The 18410-nt window shown below is 41.0% G+C and overlaps 1 protein-coding gene across 1 annotated transcript; it reads left to right on the forward strand.

Moving 5' to 3' along the window:
• Positions 1–346: 346 nt before the first annotated feature.
• LOC126188398 (uncharacterized) lies at positions 347–15891 on the forward strand. Its single transcript, XM_049930000.1, has 3 exons — positions 347–418; positions 13145–13207; positions 14946–15891. The coding sequence occupies exons 1-3, from the start codon at positions 347–349 to the stop codon at positions 15279–15281; spliced, it is 471 nt and encodes a 156-aa protein (XP_049785957.1). The 3' UTR covers positions 15282–15891.
• The last annotated feature ends 2519 nt before the right edge of the window (positions 15892–18410 follow it).

Below are 18410 nucleotides of genomic sequence, written 5' to 3' on the forward strand. Positions count from 1 at the left end.
CTCCTCCACTTGCTGTCCCTTTTCATTTCCTCTTCTCCTTGTTTGGGCTATTTGACTATGTGACGTGAATTTGAAATTTACAAGCTGGGGCAGCCTGGTTAGGTGGGTGCAGGTGATCTGCGCTGTTCGTAACAAGGAACGTATCGTTCCAGAAGCCAGTGACGTGATCACGGTGGAGCAGTCAGGAAGCTCTTGATTTTACAGACAGACTATAACGGTCAACACGGGGCGTGGCCAGAATGGAGGCGGCGAATGTGGTTGGTGGAGGTGGAGCAGGAGGTGCAGCGACGACTACGAGACTCAGCTGGAAACAACGGCGTGAGCGACTGACGAGTCGTGGTACGCCATGTCTCATGTGGGGCCCTGGACAACTCGCTTCAAGTGGTGTGGGAAGCCTGAGGTGTCGCGCTGGGTCGCAGTTGGTGATGTGCAGACAGAGGAAGACAAGGAATGACCCAGTGGAGAGTGAACTAGAAGGAAGCCGACTGCGGACCGGTGGTCCATGGTGTCAAGCAGGACATTTGGAAGCACTAATGGTCGAAGGAGAGTACAGCCTACCGGTGTGGAAACAGGCCAGGAGGGCTGCTGGGGTCTTTCCCATTGGCGAGAAGATGGTGTTACCAGGAGAGATTTATGTTTGTGGTTCTTTTGATTGTAGTATTAGCAGCAGTCAGTAGGTAGTGGATGAAGTGGTTAGTAGAAATAGAGGTAAATTTAATACGACTAAATCTGCGTCCTATTGTATTGTCTGAGGCCTGAAAATGTAATTAAATGGTTGCTATTATTTTTTCTCTGGAGGAGGGCGAGTATTTTAAGTTGTTAGTTAATTTTGTTATTGCCCCCAATTTTGCTGTTACTAGGGCGGTATTTAATATCAGATGGGCTTACTGTTGCACTTAAGGAAAATTTAATTTTTTTGCCTTTGTTTGGTGCCAAATTTCCCAAGACTATAGCTAGGCAAGACACTGGAGCTCACCTTTATTAACCTGCATGTTTTGTTAATTCTTGGAGAATTTGCGTTTAATAAATATTTATTGCTATGATAGGCCCAAGCCAGCTCAAACGCGACTGCACCCAAATCCTAGGCTAAAACTACATTGCAGTTCAAACGCATCTGCTTCATGATTCGGTAATTGTTATACTAATTCTAATACACAAAGAGTCATGATTACTTACATCTATTTCGCTGGATTGAAAGATAATAATGTAATGTGAATGTAATTAACTATTACTTTATACATAATATGAAAAGGAGTGTAGTCGTCAGAGGTGCAAATAGCACGCTATTTCATACTCAGAACAAATTGCACGAAATATTACAGCCGGCCGGAGTGGCCGTGCGGTTCTAGGCGCTACAGTCTGGAACCGGGTGACCGCTACGGTCGCAGGTTCGAATCCTGCCCCTGGCATGGGTGTGTATGATGTCATAAGGTTAGTTAGGTTTAATTAGTTCTAAGTTCTAGGCGACTGATGAACTCAGATGTTAAGTCGCATAGTGCTCAGAGCCATTTGAATCATTTTTGAAATATCACATATTGGTCGTTATCGGTTTCGCCTTTAATAAATCACTTGCACTCATTTGGTACGCCAGATGGTATGTCCCACGAGTATGCTCCACCAAAGAGGCGGGAATCAGACACCATGTGACCTGTTCGAGAAGATGCTGTGCAATAGCAATACCAAAACGAAGTCTGGAGATTGTTCGCACGGAACATAGCGTAAGAGTACTGAGACAAAAGACGTAGATAATGGAAAGCTGTAGAAAAGGGAATAATAGTTTTTTCGTCACCAAAATTGGGAATAGCAGAGGAAGCGAAACAGTTCTAACTAAAAAGCAAAATTAGGTAGGATCGTTGAAGCACGGAAGGTATCAGCAGTAGACAGGCAAGGGCGAAGAAAGTTTTCTTCGACAAAAGAGTTCTACCGATGTCAGCTATCCACATGGAAGTGAGGAAGAAAGTCCTGAGTGTACATTTCGAGATTGGCGTCATATGGAAGTGGAACGTGGGCCATCAGGTATCTGGAGAAGCGGGAACTCGATGCATCTGAAAATGTGTGCAATCGAAGAATGCTATAAATGAAGTGGACAGATAATGAGGGCTTACTAAAATGAATAGGCGATGTTTGTGGGAGACATTCACCAGAAGAAGTGACATTCTAATGGGGCCATCTGCTACGGCATCCGGGCATAACTGACCTGGCGACGGAAGTAGTGGTAGAGAGGAAAATTGTAGGGGCAGACAATGACTAGAATATGAAAAGAGGTTATAGAGGACGTTGCGTGTTCTAGGTATCAAGAGACGGAAAAAGGAGGAAGAGATGGAGAACCGCAGCAAAACAATCCAGAGGATGACGACGTAAGGAAACTAGATGGAAAAATGACCTCTGCTACCCACTGTTAAAACTGTCTGAGGCTCAGGGAGGAGATCCGTATGCAGCAATAAAATTCTTTAATCATTTTTCCAATAACATAAAATGTCTGGCATATAGCGAAAGAGGTTCTGTATCTAATTTAAAATCATTTGCCCTGGAAAACTGCCTCTTATCCATTGGAAAATTTCCACATAAAAAGTCGTAGACAGTAAAAAAATAAATCAGGCAGTTAAGTATAGTTGCGTGAGTATGACTCAAATTAATAATGTGTACGTACATTTATGTTAACTCCAATCATGTATACATATCCTGTAAACTGACTCGTTAAACGTCACGTCAATAAAAAAATGTCGTTCAAATGATGTATAGACCATGTAATGAAACTAAAAAATTTAAAGACAGTTATGAAAGTCGTCGACTTTGGATGTTGTCAGAAATTTTGTTGGATTTGAACTATGTAACGCAGTGGAAATATGAAGAGAGTAAATGAAAAATATTCTAACTGTCCAATCTCACGTTTCTCAGGAGAATCAAAAACCGATGTAGCTCTCTCTGTTCGCAACTTATTTGTATAAAAAAAACTAACAAGATATTCTGATGCCAAAAAACTATGCTGCCCACGTCATCATTGTAAAAAAAATTACAAGACAAATGAGAAAATAAATAATTTATTAAGAAAGTTCTAAATGATACACCAGGAAAGTGACTGGTTCAAAGTGCCAATAATCTCTTTCTGCTTTACAACTGATAAACATGGGTGATTTTCGGATGAAGTGCGACATGGCATACGTCTTCTATTGTTTACCTCTTTTGAACACACTGATATATCCCCTTTCTTCTGTGTCAAAGTACGAATTTTTGTATAACTACTTGAGATGGATGAGATACTTTGATCATACTGCGTATGGCGATCTTACGGTTGCAATGACAACAATGTTTGCGCCGCAACTTGAAATTCAGCTGTATGCGCTAGAATTACATGGAATCGCTTCACTCAACGATCTTGTGAAAATCTTGCGGAGCAAATGCCTTTTTTATCTCCCTTCTTTTCTCTTTACTTGAAAAATCGTCGCAGCTCAAAATCTGTGCCCACCCATCAAAAACTTGTGTTTTACCTCTTCAAACCATCCCAGGCTAAATGAAGGATATCTTGACACATGGCATTTGGAACTCCACAGAGAAGCACTACTTGGCACAAAGACCATACGCCTTCTAGCAATGAGTGTCTGAATCAATTTCTCCGTGAATTGGCACTTGGACCTTGTGATGAACTTTCTCGATGTAGAAAAAGCATCTGACATTAGAGTCTGTAGAAGAAAGGTCCGGGAAGCACTAGGAAAGAAAGGAGTGAGAAAGAGACTACACGCAGAGTGGAGCAGTTGTGCCGTAGAAAACTTAGCTATGTGATAGTGGGAAATTAAAGGGCGGGCTGCTTCCAGAAAACAAAAGGTGTGAAACAGGCAGTGCATTGTCACGTTTCCTCTTAGTGTGCTCTTTATCAGATAACGACAGCTGACCCAAAAACTATACAACACAAGACGAAGGCAGTGGTTTTCGTGGGTGACTTGGTGGTCTGGGAAACAGGGAGAAGGAAATGCAAGAACAGCTGGTTGCTTGTGGAGAAACTGTGAATCAGTTTGCAATGAAATTCAATGTAAACAGTGAGATCCTGGTTACAATTAGAAAGAAAGATAGACCAACAAGAGAAATAAGGATTGGACGTGAATAGTTTTAGAAGCTGGGGAGCGTCAGTCACTTGGGAAGTATGATAGAGGAAACTGTAAGAAATGAGAAACAGATCAGTGAACTTGACAGATAGTCAACAGCATTCCTGTGAAGTTTTAGGAGCCTGGTTTATAACAAAGACGTCCCACAAAAAAAGGTTCCCACAGAAAAAAGTATACACTATTGGCCATTAAAATTGCTACACCAAGAAGAAATGTAGATGATAAACGGGTATTCATTGGACAAATATTTTATACTAGAACTAACATGTGATTACATTTTCACGCAGTTTGGGCGCATAGATCCTGAGAAATCAGTACCCAGAACAACCACCTCTAGTCATAATAACGGCCTTAATACGCCTGGGCATTGAGTCAAACATAGCTTGGATGGCGTGTACTGGTACAGCTGCCCATGCAGCTCTAACACGATACCACGGTTCATCAAGAGTAGTGACTGGCGTATTGTGACGAGCCTATTGCTCGGCCACCATTGACCAGACGTTTTCAATTGGTGAGAAATCTGGAGAACGTGCTGGCCAGGGCGGCAGTTGAACATTTTCTGTATCCAGAAAGGCCCGTACAGGACCTACAACATGGGATTGTGCATTAACCTGCTGACATGTAGGGTTTCGCAGGGATCGAATGAAGGGTAGAGCCACGGGTCGCAACACATCTGAAATGTATCGCCCACTGTTCAAAGTGCCGTCAATGCGAACAAGAGGTGCCCTAGACGTGTAGCCAGTGGCACCCCATACCATCACGCCGGATGATACACCAGTATGGCGATGACGAATACACGCTTCCAATGTGCGTTCACCGCAATGTCCTCAAACACGGATGCGACCATCATGATGCTGTAAACAGAACCTGCATTCATCCAAAAAAATGACATTTTGCCATTCTTGCACCCAGGTTCGTCGTTGAGTACACCATCGCAAGCGTTCCTGTTTGTGATGCAGCGTCAAGGGTAACCGCAGTCATGGTCTCCGAGCTGATAGTCCATGCTGCTGCAAAACTCGTCGGACTGTTCGTGCAGATGGTTGTCTTGCAAACATCCCCATCTGTTGACTCAGGGATCGAGACGTGTCTGCACGATCCGTTACACCTTTGCGGATAAGATGCCTGTCATCTCGACTGCTAGTGTTACGAGGCCGTTGGGATCCAGCACGGCGTTCCGTATTACCCTCCCGAAACCACCGATTCCTTATTCTGCTAACAGTCATTGGATCTCGACCAACCCGACCAGCAATGTTGCGATACGATAAACCGCAATCGCGGTAGGCTACAATCCGACCTTTATCAAAGTCGGAAACGTGATGGTACACATTTCTCTTCCTTACACGAGGCATGACAACAACGTTTCAGCAGGCAACGCCGGTCAACTGCTGTTTGTGTATGAGAAATCGGTTGGAAACTTTCCTCATGTCAGCACATTGTGGATGTCGCCACTGGCGCCAACCTTGTGTGAATGCTCTTAAAAGCTAATCATTTGCATATCACAGCATCTTTTTCCAGTCGATTAAATTTCGCGTCTGTAGCACATCATCTTCGTGATGTAGAAATTTTAATGGCCAGTAGTGTGGAAGTCCCACCATTCCAGTACTGACCTATGCATCATAAACGTGGGTAATGAGGAAAAGACGTGTAAGGGTATTACAGGCACGTGAAATGAAATTTCTCAGAAATGGAATAGGAATAACAGGGAGACATTGAATGAGGAGTGAAAGAGCGGTTTAGCAATCTCAAGATTAAGATGGTATGGACACTTAAAGAGAATGGGAAACAAGAGGATTCCCAAGAAGATACATGAAATGGAAATGCGAAGGAAACGACGAAGAAGAAGACCAAGGGATAGATGGCTGAAAGGTGTGGATGAGTGTGTTGAAAACAGCGGCAGAGTGAACATGGAAAGATGGTGACAAAACAGGACTAAATGGCGAGTCTTGTGTTCCAAACAGATCCAGCCTATGCCTTCAAACAGCTCAAGACAATGATTAAGGTTTGTCACTTGGAACAAATCTAGGGACATGTAACACAATACCGAGTAAAGGAAGGAAAAAAAGTGATTTTCATTTTCAATCTCGAATTATTTATGTCATGTTTAATATCATCTTTGTGGAATATACACATGCTTATGTTGTATTAAAAAGGAGAATCAGACGTTTCACACCGTAAATGTTCACTCACGATGCAGAGACGGGCCTCTCATGAAGGCTGCCAACTACGGCTCCCAGCTGTTAAATATTTGCTGAACGCCGCGATTGCATGAATCTGAAATGTGATTCCGCGTGGAACAGCGGAAGGACCAAGTCGATAGAGCTGCATAACAATTCTGTTTCGGGCTTACGCAAGCAGCGGCCGGCGGGTCAGTTCAAAGGTCACGTGACCTGTGACGTCACAGGGCGTTGTCTGGCCACCGTTGTTACCCTGAGCCTACTGCCGCCCCTGTGCGTGTCCGAAGATACGTCTCCCTGACGTGTTTACTGTAATTACATTCGATCATTGAGAATAATGATTTGCTAGCACTAAAGTGGAGTTAGATTACCGTGGTCCTCAACTTAGATACGAATAGACGTATTGTTTCTTAATTTATAGCTAAAAATACCATTATTAATTTGCATTAATTGTTGTTCCCTGAGATAAGTAAATTGGAATGCAATTTCGTCTAAAAATCTAGTGCATATAATATTTTAGTCAGTTTCAGAAAAATGTTTGTATGTTTTAGTATATAGTGGCGAAGTACTAAAAATGTATACAGAGTGTATTAATAAATAAGCAACGACTTGTGCTTAATTTCAACATTCATCAAATCGTAGTGTTCATAAAAGCAAAGAAGGAAACAACCATCAAAATTTGATGAAAATCAAACAAAGTACATAGGCATCGTAACTGCAAGCGAAAACTAGTGACGTTCGGAAATTAGAAAATGAACTGCAGTAGGAAAATTGCGTCTTATATATGGAACGCACGTACTAATAATAAAGACTCTTAGCATCTAAAGAGTAAAACTGTCCAGATGCTCGTTTATGGCTGTGGGAACTGGACTCTATAGCAGAGAAGGCGTACTTGGAAGTGATGGAAATATTGCTCTGGAGAAGTTTAATGAGAACCAGCTTTACATACAAAATCCAATGATTATGGTGTAAAACAAATAAAGGACAAAAGCCAGTGGCTGATATATAGAAGAACAAACAGACATTTTACTGATTTCTTTGCGAAAGAATCCGATGCAAAATAAGAGAGAAGTTATCACAGAAAGTAACATACTCTATGGGTAACAAAATGTCACATATATCAACAAATGTAGTTGAAAGGCTCTAAAAAGGTATAGATTTTAAGTATCAGTGACGATTGTACTATAGCATTCATGACCTGAAGCGGTTGGTTCACGTACCCTCGTCACTTACGATATAGCGTCACAGCTGATAACGAATAACCTTAAGGTAAAGTGTTGTGTACAGTCTGTCATGATCCTTAATTCTGGAAGAAGATAATATGGTTTAGGTTAATGACGTTGTTATTTGCTTTTGCTGCAAAGTTAGCCCGTTCGCAGTAAAATAAGCAGCGACTAATAACGCGGAGATCTGAGAAGCAAGGCAAATCAAATCCATTATCTTTCCTTTTTTAGACTCATCAATCTTCTGAATGGTTTGATGCGGCCCAGCATGAATTCCGTTCCTGAGACAGTCTCTTCATCTCAGACATAAGATCTCAATTACTTGCTCGATGTATTACGGTCTCTGTCTTCCTCTACAGTTTTTACCCTCTGCAGCTCTTTCTAGTACCATGGAAGTTATTGTCTGATGTCTCAACAGACGTCCTATCACCCTGTCCCTTCTTCTCGTCATTGTTTTCCATATATTTCTTTCCTCTCCGATTCCGCGAAGAACCTCCTCATTCCTTACCTTAATCAGTCCATTCATCTTCTGTTCAGTTGTTCCAACAGTCCATGTTTTGCTACCATACAATACTGTGCCCCAAACTTAACATCATCTACTTCGTGATCATGAGTCCTGATGTTAAGTATCTCGATGTTCTTATATCTGCTATTTCTCATTACTTTTGACTGTCTTCCATTTATTCTCAATCCATATTCTGAACTTATTAGACTCTTCATTCCATTCAACAGATCTTGTAATTCTTCTGCACCGAGGATAGCAATGTCATCAGCGAATTTTATGGTTCATGTCCTTTCACATTGTATTCTATATCTACTCTTCAATCTTTATTTTATTTCCTTCATGGCTTCTTCGATATGTAGACTGAACAGTAGGGGCGAAAGACTACACGCCCGTCCTACACCCTTTTTAATGCGAGCACTTCATTCTTGGTCTTCCACTCTTATTATTTCCTCTTGGTTCTTGTACAGGTTGTATATTACCCGTCTCTCCCTACAGCTTACCCCTATTTTCCTCGGAATTCCGAACATCTTACAGCATTTGATAATGTCGAACGCTATTTGCAGTTCCACAAATCCTATGAACGTGTCTTGAATTTTCGTTAGTCTTGCGTCCATTATCAACCCCAACGCCCGAACGGCATATCTGATACCATTCCTGAAACCAAAGTGATCGTCATCTAACACATCCTCAGTTTTATTTTCCATCTTTCTTGTCAGCAACTCGGATGCATGACCTGTTAAGATGATTCTTGCACTTGGCAGGTCTGGCAGTCTTAGGAATTGTGTGTAAAATATTTTTCTGAAAGTCAAATGGTATATCGCCAGACTCTTACATTCTACACACCAACGCGAATAATCGTTTTGTTGTCTACTCCCCAACGATTTTAGAAATTCTGAAGGAGTGTTAGCTGTCCCTTCTGCCTTATTTAATCTTAAACCTTTCATAGCTCTTTTAAATTCTGTCTTTAATACTTGATCCTCTACCTCTTCTATATCGACTCCTGTTTCTTCCATCAGACAAGTCTTCCCCCTCATAGAGGTCTTCAGTATACTGTCTTCCCCTATCTGTCTTCTCCACAACATTTAAGAGCAGAGTTCCCATTGGCACTCTTAATATACTACTCTTGCTTTTGCCCGCATCTCGTGGTCGTGCGGTAGCGTTCTCGCTTCCCACGCCCGGGTTCCCGGGTTCGATTCCCGGCGGGGTCAGGGATTTTCTCTGCCTCGTGATGGCTGGGTGTTGTGTGCTGTCCTTAGGTTAGTTAGGTTTAAGTAGTTCTAAGTTCTAGGGGACTTATGACCACAGCAGTTGAGTCCCATAGTGCTCAGAGCCATTTGAACCATACTCTTGCTTTTATTTCCTCAAAAGGTTGCTTTGACGATTGTATATGTTGAGTTAGTCTTTCCACCAATCATTTCTTTTCCGATTTCTTCACATTTTTCATGCAGCAATTTCCCCTTAGCTTCCCTTCACTTCCTGTTTATTTCATTCCTCAGCGGCTTGTGTTTCTGAATTTCCCAGAACATTTTTATGTTTCCTTCTTTCATCGATCAACTGAAGTATTTATCCTGTTACCCAAGGTTCCTTCGCAGTTACCTTCTTTGTACCAGTGCTTTTCTTTCCAACTTCTGTGATTGTCCTTTTCAGAGATGTCCATTCCTCTTCAACCGAACAGCTTACTGAGCTATTATTTATCACAAGATCTATAGCCTGAAAGATCTTCCAGCGTTTCTTTTCATTCCTTAGTATCCCATTTCTTTGCTCATTGATTCTTCCTCACTAGTCTCTTGAACTTCAGCTTACTTTTCATCACTACTAAATTGTGATCAGAGTCTCCTGGATACGCCATATAACCGAATATCTGAATTCGAAATCTCTGCCTAACCATGATGTTACCGAAGTGTAATATTCACGAATCTCCCGGCCCTTTCCAAGTATACGTCCTTTTTTGATTCTTGAACAGATTATTCGCTTTTGCTAGCTGAATTTCTTGCAAAACTCAGTTGGTCTTTCTCCTCTCTCATTCATAGAAACGCCATATTCTTAAGTTCGCGAGGACTTCGTCTTCTTCAAAACTATATATGTGAAATGAAAGTTTCTTTACCAACTTTTAAAACTAATACAGATTACTTAAAGACAAACGCAGACTTTGCCGTATGGTAAGCCTTAATACGATAAATTAGCATTAATCTAATAAGATGACTAGAAATCTTAAAAGCAACATAGATATGAAGATATTCTGTATAGTGAGGATGAGTAAAGATTCGAAAGAGGAAAATAATCACACACTAAGTGAACACAAAGTAAAGTTCTTAATAAAAGTAAACCGTTTCTAGGTTCTACATGTTTAATTTTCTTACTCATATTCATGCAAAACGTCTGTTATGGTGCATTTTCAGTTGTTACCGTTACGTGTGGACACATCAGGTACTGTTACTTTCATAGTGTTAGGAAGAATTGCAAAAAAAAAAAAAAAAAAAAAATACACGAATTTACGATGACTTTTTCCGTCTTCATTGTTCATGGCGTATTTATCTTGACAAATACGAAAAATCTTTGCGTTACGTGTGAATACATTAGGTACTATTACATTCATAGTGTTAGAAAGAATTGCGAAAGAAAAACACGAATTTAAGAGAATTTTTTCCCTCTTCATTGATCATTGCGTATGTATGTAGAGAAATACTAAAAATCTTTCCATTAATGTATGAGTTTCACCTATATTATCTTTCCCACAAGCTTTAAATCTGAGTTCATAACTTGCAATTTATAATAACAATTTGACCAACGTACATTTATTTTATTTTATGGTACAATAAACTGTTCGTTAATAATTGTAACTAAGTAAAACTAACCGGGAGCGGAATTGAGTGATTGAAGGAATGGCAGAGGGGGCGATGGAATAAAATTTTACCCATCAGCCCCTCTCTCCCCAGCGTATTTGTCAAACATCATTATAACAAAATGTCGGATAGTATTAGAATGGTGTTTGACAAATATCCGGACGAAAGTGGAAACTCTCACACTACGCACCACCGATATTTGTTAAACATTGTGGAGATGTTCAAAGAATAACAGGTATTAAATTTCTAAGCATTTGTTCATTCTGAACAGCATGTTCATCAGCAGTATTAACATGGCGTGTGATCCCCCTCCCCCCCCCCCCCCAATACACACACACACACACACACACACACACACACACACACACGGGCTCAAACATTCTCTTGTATGCATTCTGACATGGAACAGAACAGCCTCTGAACGTTATCTTGAGGCCGGCCGGTGCGGCCGAGTGGTTCTAGGCGCTTCAGTCTGGAACCACGCGACCGCTACGGTCGCAGGTTCGAATCCTGCCTCGGGCATGGATGTGTGTGATGTCCTTAGGTAAGTTAGGTTTAAGTAGTTCTAAGTTCTAGGGGACTGATGACCTGAGATGTTAAGTCCCATAGTGCTCAGAGCCATTTGAACCATTCCATCGGTTCGTCAGAGCCAGGCGAACAATCGTGCTATCTTTTCGTGCTGCAGTCATTCTGAGAGGAGCCATGCCTATTTGGTATTTGCTCTGCAATCATTTGCACTACAGCCAGTTAACTGTCTTTGCGAGCTGTCGATATGATGCTCCATGTCCCTCATGCAAGTGATGCGACGTTTCTCAAAGATGTCGTTAAACCACACGTCCATGTCCTCTGGGCGGCTGAAAAGTTTATGTAACGTTACACACACGAAACAGCCACCAGACACACACACCGTTCTTCATCCGTAAGAATGGCTTTTTCTTGTAGTGAAAATAAACTCGCGCATGGATGAAATTTTAATCAACACTTCCGACTAACATGGAAATACAGGAGTGTCAGTTCGGCAGCGTTTGGTCAAGGTGTTCATGGTACAACACTTGCCATTTCTGCCCGTGTAATCGTACTGAATTATTTCCCTTAGTTTTCAATTTTATTTCTGTATTGTAATACTTATCCCTTGTAGTTTTCAGTTCTTATCTCGCACAGTGAGTATGGATGGCCCCGTTTAACCCTATTATCAGGATACTCGTATCTCTCTTCACATCAAACAACATGAGTATCTAGGCACAAACTGACGAGAGTATTTCTCCTTCTAAATTCAAGCAATACAAAGCAAAATAAGTCATTCTGCTCCACACCTCTCCCGATAACTTGTAATTTAAGGGAGGCAGGAGCCCCATACACCTCTGTTTAACGCTGCTACTGATCGATTTTCTTTTTGTATAATAACGAGACATATCATTGATAAACTGAATTATTTTCTGGTAACCTAAGTATCTCGATAAAATTATTGAAACTTCGGTTATGACGTATTATGGAGCAACCTACGTTTCCTGGTTTCTTTACCAAACGGAGAGCTATTACATGCCTATAATTACATTATTGTAGACAACAAAATTGACGTCCGATTTGCAACACGTATACAATAATGGCACGCCACAACTCCGTTATTTCGTACCTTACACTACTTCCATCTGTAGCTGTCTGATAAATGCGGGATACTTATCTAAGCGCTAAACAATCTCCATTGCTACTTATTTTCAGTGTAACACTCCGTGACTTGATATTAGCGTTGGTGATTACTGTACTGTACCAGATCCTTATGCCATCTTTCTATTGCTCACAAAATTGAAAATTTTAAGATGCCTTCAGAAAGTACTACGGCAAGCTACGCCAGTTTCGCGGTATACGTGATATATTTGTCGTATTTATCACAGTGTGGATAAAGGGTCGTACCGATAAAGAGCTCGGAACTTTCCTACCCGTAAGTAAACAAATTTCACAAAACGCACAAAGAAGTGCCACCGTACGCACTGCGAATGATAAGAACAAAGCCTGTTTAAGTACAAGGTTATTTTCTATCACGTTTGACTGCCGGACTTCGTGTCAGCTGGAGGTAAAGGAAAGTTTAAGGATCCTCGACAATCGACATACAAATCAGTATTCTTCCTACTCCATAAACATAGCAGCAGGGGGCTAAAACTTCCAGTACACCTTGACAATTGCTACGCAAAGCTGATAGGTCATCTTATCATCCAAAAACAGTCACTCGTGAGTATCATGTGTGCGTCGTTATTGTTGGTGTGCGGGGGTATAAATGACAGCGTTCTCTTTCGTTCTGCAGTGCTCGACCAAGACTACTACTTCTCGATCTACCGCCCAGACGCTACGCCTTGTATCGTATTTGGTAAGATTAATGAAACTTCAAAGGTCTAATTCATCGTGTTTTAGTTCGTGCTCACTCGAGCGAGTGTGCTATATGAAATATTCAAGTTGTCAGATTACATTTCGAAAAAAATATGTTTATCCATATAGATCTTACATGTTATTGCATCTACTAAAGTTAGGTACTTGTGTATACTAATGTCGCTGACCTGTTTCTTCTGCCTGGGAGGTATCAGTTGACATACAAATTTTCGTCCTCTTTTTCTACTTAAGACCCCTCCGTTTTGTGCTGTGCGTGAACAACGCCGTTGCTTAAGCAGAGTGACCACGGATTGTTGAGACAAATTTCAAGGGATTATAGAGAATGTCTTGGGGAACAAATGGACAATAGGAACCTGTGTTCAGAAAATGTGTCTTTTTGCACTGCCAGACCGTTGAGGAAATATCTCGCAATTCTGTTTGTAATGAGTGATTGGGACTGATGGCCGCAGTCGCCTGTGGAGAAGATGAAATTAACCGCTGCATAGACAAGGGTTGAATCCTATGAATGCGATGCTACTTTGCCTTCGTGGATGATAGATTCGAACACGGGTTTCCATATGTAGTTATTTTAGTTATTTTACTCCCATGTACTGAAAAATACTGTAGATTTCAGAGAGTTCCAGGAGAAAAATAAACTGCAAATGGAAACTCATGTCCGAAAATATCATCTATCGAAGCAACAGAGCATCGCATTCGTAGGAGACATGGTTTCTACGCAGCAGCTAGCTCCATCTCCTCCACTGGTTATCGTGGCACTCAATCGCGATTACTGAATAGCAGACAACGTTGCGAGACGTTTCACCTACGGTCTGTCAGCGTAAAAAGTCATATTTGCTGCCAGAGGGGCAGCCTAGTGGCAGGCGCGAGCGTCTATGGCTTCGACGTTCTGTGGCATCGTTGGATGACGTTCCCGGACACGGGTTCCTAACCTCAATTTGTTCTTCAAGACACCCTCTACAACCCATCGAAGTTCGTCTCACCTTTTCTGGGACACCCTATAAGCATAAATATATTTTCCATTTTCACTGATTTTAGAAATAATTCTGCTGCATTCGTCAAGTAGTACTAAAAGACTTGGGATAGAGCTTCAGACTTGGATAATGCTCAAGCTTCCTGAGAATCAGAGAGTAGCTAGCTGGCCATATTGTACCCCATGTATCAGGAAGTTTGAAAACTGCATTCACTCCACTACACAATTAAACTTGCTCGTTTGGAAAATCATAAATGACCCATTAACTTTCGTAAACCTATGCAGAACGTATCGTAATTAGCAGCGAAAACTGACAGGTGAAAGAATCAAACAGGTTCCAGTACGCAGGGATCCACAAAAATGCTGTTTGTGAAATACCTGTGAATGTGAGGTTATGAGCTGTAATTGACATCAGTATGGAATATCATCATGCTTGGTACAAATGTACTTCAATGTACACTTTGCGATCAAGTCGCTGTCGAACTTCCCTGAATGTTTGGGGAGCCAAATTAAAAAAGCTCACATTTCACATAAATTTGTACTATGCTGAGCAATATTCTGTGCTGAAGTCAATTCGGTTCACAGCCACACATTCGCAATCATCTCCCAAACGGGTCCTTTGCGGACCCATGTTTACTGGAAAGTTTTTGGTTCAGTGTCGATATTAACTATTTTACAACCTACATTATTTAGGCAGATAGCCATACTATATGATACTGACTAATGGTTAACTTGTACTCTTTTCCAGAAATTGAAGAAAATGTGGAGCAAGAAGCTTATGTTCTTGGCAATGGCGACCCTCTTGGCCGGAGGGACCTCCTCGGCTGCTCCGCTGGCCAAGCAGGAAGACACTAAGCAGGGCTTCCAGTACATGCCCGTCAACCCCTGGAGTACACTATACCCTGGTATGAACTACGGCTCCGGGCCTGCCCTCCCGCCTCCAGGCTACCCCAACTACCAGGGATTCGGTGCTGGCAGCTACATGCGTCCAGGAGGCGTGGGCTTCCCGCTGCCCTACCAATATTTCCAGTATTCTGCACCAGGGATGTACTCTATGGAAAACAAAAGACCGAAGGAGCAGTAACTCACGTCACCAAATATCGTTGGGTCGTTTCGTTCTAATCCTCACCTTAAGCATTCTTTTCATTCTAGATCTAATTGTAGTATCACTAACTCCACAACGCTATCGCCACATTAGCTACCCATTAAGATATCTTACATATCAATAAATAGTGTGTCAGTTGTGTCTTTTAAGATTTATTTGGAATTATGTTATCTTATGTCATCCTAATTTCAAGTTGTTACAGCCTGTCTGTATATACGTACAAAGAAGTTGCAGCCATAGTTTGAAAAACGGTATTATGGCTCGGTACAAAGATTCATCCATTTGTATTCAGTCATTTACTACGAAAGTGGACAGCGAAAATTTTGCGCTCAAAATTGCTGAATTAACATCGATCCATACGTTTTGAATTAACGACCAAATTTTCAATATATTTCTTCCGGTAATAACACTGGAGACACGTTAGTTGTAAGTATGTTTTAATAGGACAACTGCAAAAAGTCTTATATTATGAGCACTTTCAGCCTTTCTGTAGACTTAAGACTGATAATTTTTAATTTAATTTGCTATCACAATGTACAAAATTGTATTTTTTACCAATTTTATATGTATGGAGGATTTTATAAATAAATATTTTAGCAAACACTTCTTTTTATTTTCGCTCTTGAGAGTATGTAATACTTTGATCGTTCGTACCAAGCAATATGACTCCCACATGCAGAGAATATGATATCTTTAAACTCCATGTATACGTAGTAGCCGGCCGAAGTGGCCGTGCGGTTAAAGGCGCTGCAGTCTGGAACCGCAAGACCGCTACGGTCGCAGGTTCGAATCCTGCCTCGGGCATGGATGTTTGTGATGTCCTTAGGTTAGTTAGGTTTAACTAGTTCTAAGTTCTAGGGGACTAATGACCACAGAAGTTGAGTCCCATAGTGCTCAGAGCCATTTGAACCATTTTTTTATACGTAGTATTGGCTTTAGCTGCCCACAAATATTTTCAAAAAGTAAAGAAGAGTGATTTCGAGTACACAGGACAAGCGAAGATACAGTATATATTTTTCCAACAAGTAACGAAATTCTGCCCTACGACTGAGTTGTAGAATTATAGATTCAATTACATGAGCTGTAGTGGTGACTATAAATACACGTTTTCTTCCTTTTATCAAAAATGTTCAAATGTGTGTGGAATCTTATGGGACTTAACTGCTAAGGTCGTCAATCCCTAACCTTACACACTACTTAACCTAAAGTATCCTAAGAAGAAACACACACACCCATGCCCGAGGGAGGACTCGAACCTCGCCGGGACCAGCCGCACAGTCCATGACTGCAGCGCCGCAGACCGCTCGGCTAATCCCGCGCGGCTTCTTCCTTTTATCCCAAGTACAGTTTGAGTAAGAGTTTATCGCTACATATACCAACATTGTTTACTATTTTCATTCATATGTTCACTAATGTTGGCAGTGCATGTAGTTGGTCAGGCTAAAAACCAAATTATTTACTTGAGTCGTGTTTTCGAAAAAAGTGTTTTTCGAAGGAATGACAGTTCTATCCACCAGAGTGCCAATACCTCTTGAAGTTGGAACGAACGACAACTAGCAACGTAGTCGACATACTGCTTTCATTGAGAACATGGCACCTTTTTTTCCTCAACTAAGACGCCCCCACTTTCCGGTGTTGAAGCGTTAACTTTAAATCTAGCGAAATGTTCACATTTACTTATGTTTCCCAGATGCGCTTTCAGTAACTTCTGAATGTAAATTTTCAGGGGAAAGAATAGCAAAAGCACCTAGTAATGGCCATTTAACGGTGATGTTTACAATTTATATTCCTTTCGTGACATATGCATGCTTCATCCTGTTTTTTTAATTGCAAGTAATTCTAGCCTATTGCAGTTTCGTACTTGCTGCGCCATAGCACAATATTACGCGTTTCATACACCACACGTATTTGTGATAACGCTTTAGTCTCCCAATTATTCACTATTCATTATGCTAGGAAACTGCTCACTAACCAACTCCCTTCTTTCAGAATTATACACGAACGCCTTGCCTGATGCGTAATCTTAATTCTGTTATGCGTATCTTAAGTTTCCACTTTCCTGTAAATACTCGTGTAAAGGCCGAATTCAAATTGTTTCCATTTTACTTCTTTCGCTTGCCACTACTTGTTTATAAAATATTTGATATTCGTTTATTTTATATTGAAAATGAATGTAAGATCAAGTTATTTATTAAAATTAGAACGAAATTAATATATGTTGGCTATCTTAAAATAAACGTAGTGATCAGAATTATTTATGAGACATGTTCCTGAGATATAGATAGAGAAAAAAACGTCTCGTAAATAAACGTATTTGAATGTTACAGTTATTCTTTTGGAACTACATATTGCGAGGGTTGCCCAGAAAGTAACGCAACGAATTTGATTTTCTTCAATAATTCTTTACTGAGTATAATGAGAGTGATACACACGAAAAAATAGTATTTTATCTACACACCCTATTTTTCTACGTAATCTCCATCCTGTTTCATGGCCTTCCTCCAGCGCGAAACTAGGGCGTGTATGCCCTGTCGGTACCAAACTTTGTTCTGGTGGCGGAGTCAGTGCTTCCCTGTGTGAATCACCTCCTCATCGTCCTCAAAATGTCTTCCATACTTAAGCTGTGACTTCCGTCAACTGAATCGTAGGCCTTTAGGAAGTCCACAAATGCCACTATTATCTTTTTTCGTTTCATGTGTCTGTGTTCTATTACCCTTTTTATTCCAAATACATATTCTGTACTGTTCCTTTCTTTTTTAAAGCCACACCGGTACTCTTCTATTATTGGCCCCAGTTGTTCATCAACTCTGTTGAGGAAGATTCTCGACAAAACCTTGTACCCTGTGTTTAAGAGAGAGATGCCCCTTAGTCATCCAGTACTTTCTTGTTCCATTTCTTGTGTAGTGGTATTATAATGGCTTCTTTCCAGTCTATGGGTATTTTCTTATTTCTCCAGGTATCCGTTATTATATTGTACATATTTTTTTTCTATTTCACACCCACCCCACGTGATCTCTTCAGCACAAATACCATCATTGCCTGATGCTTTGCTACTTCTGCCTTGGTGGGTGTATTGTCTAGGCTATCGTCCCTAGAGCGTGTGTCCAC

This window comes from Schistocerca cancellata, chromosome 5 (genome assembly GCF_023864275.1).
Source record: "Schistocerca cancellata isolate TAMUIC-IGC-003103 chromosome 5, iqSchCanc2.1, whole genome shotgun sequence".
NCBI lineage: Eukaryota > Metazoa > Arthropoda > Insecta > Orthoptera > Acrididae > Schistocerca > Schistocerca cancellata.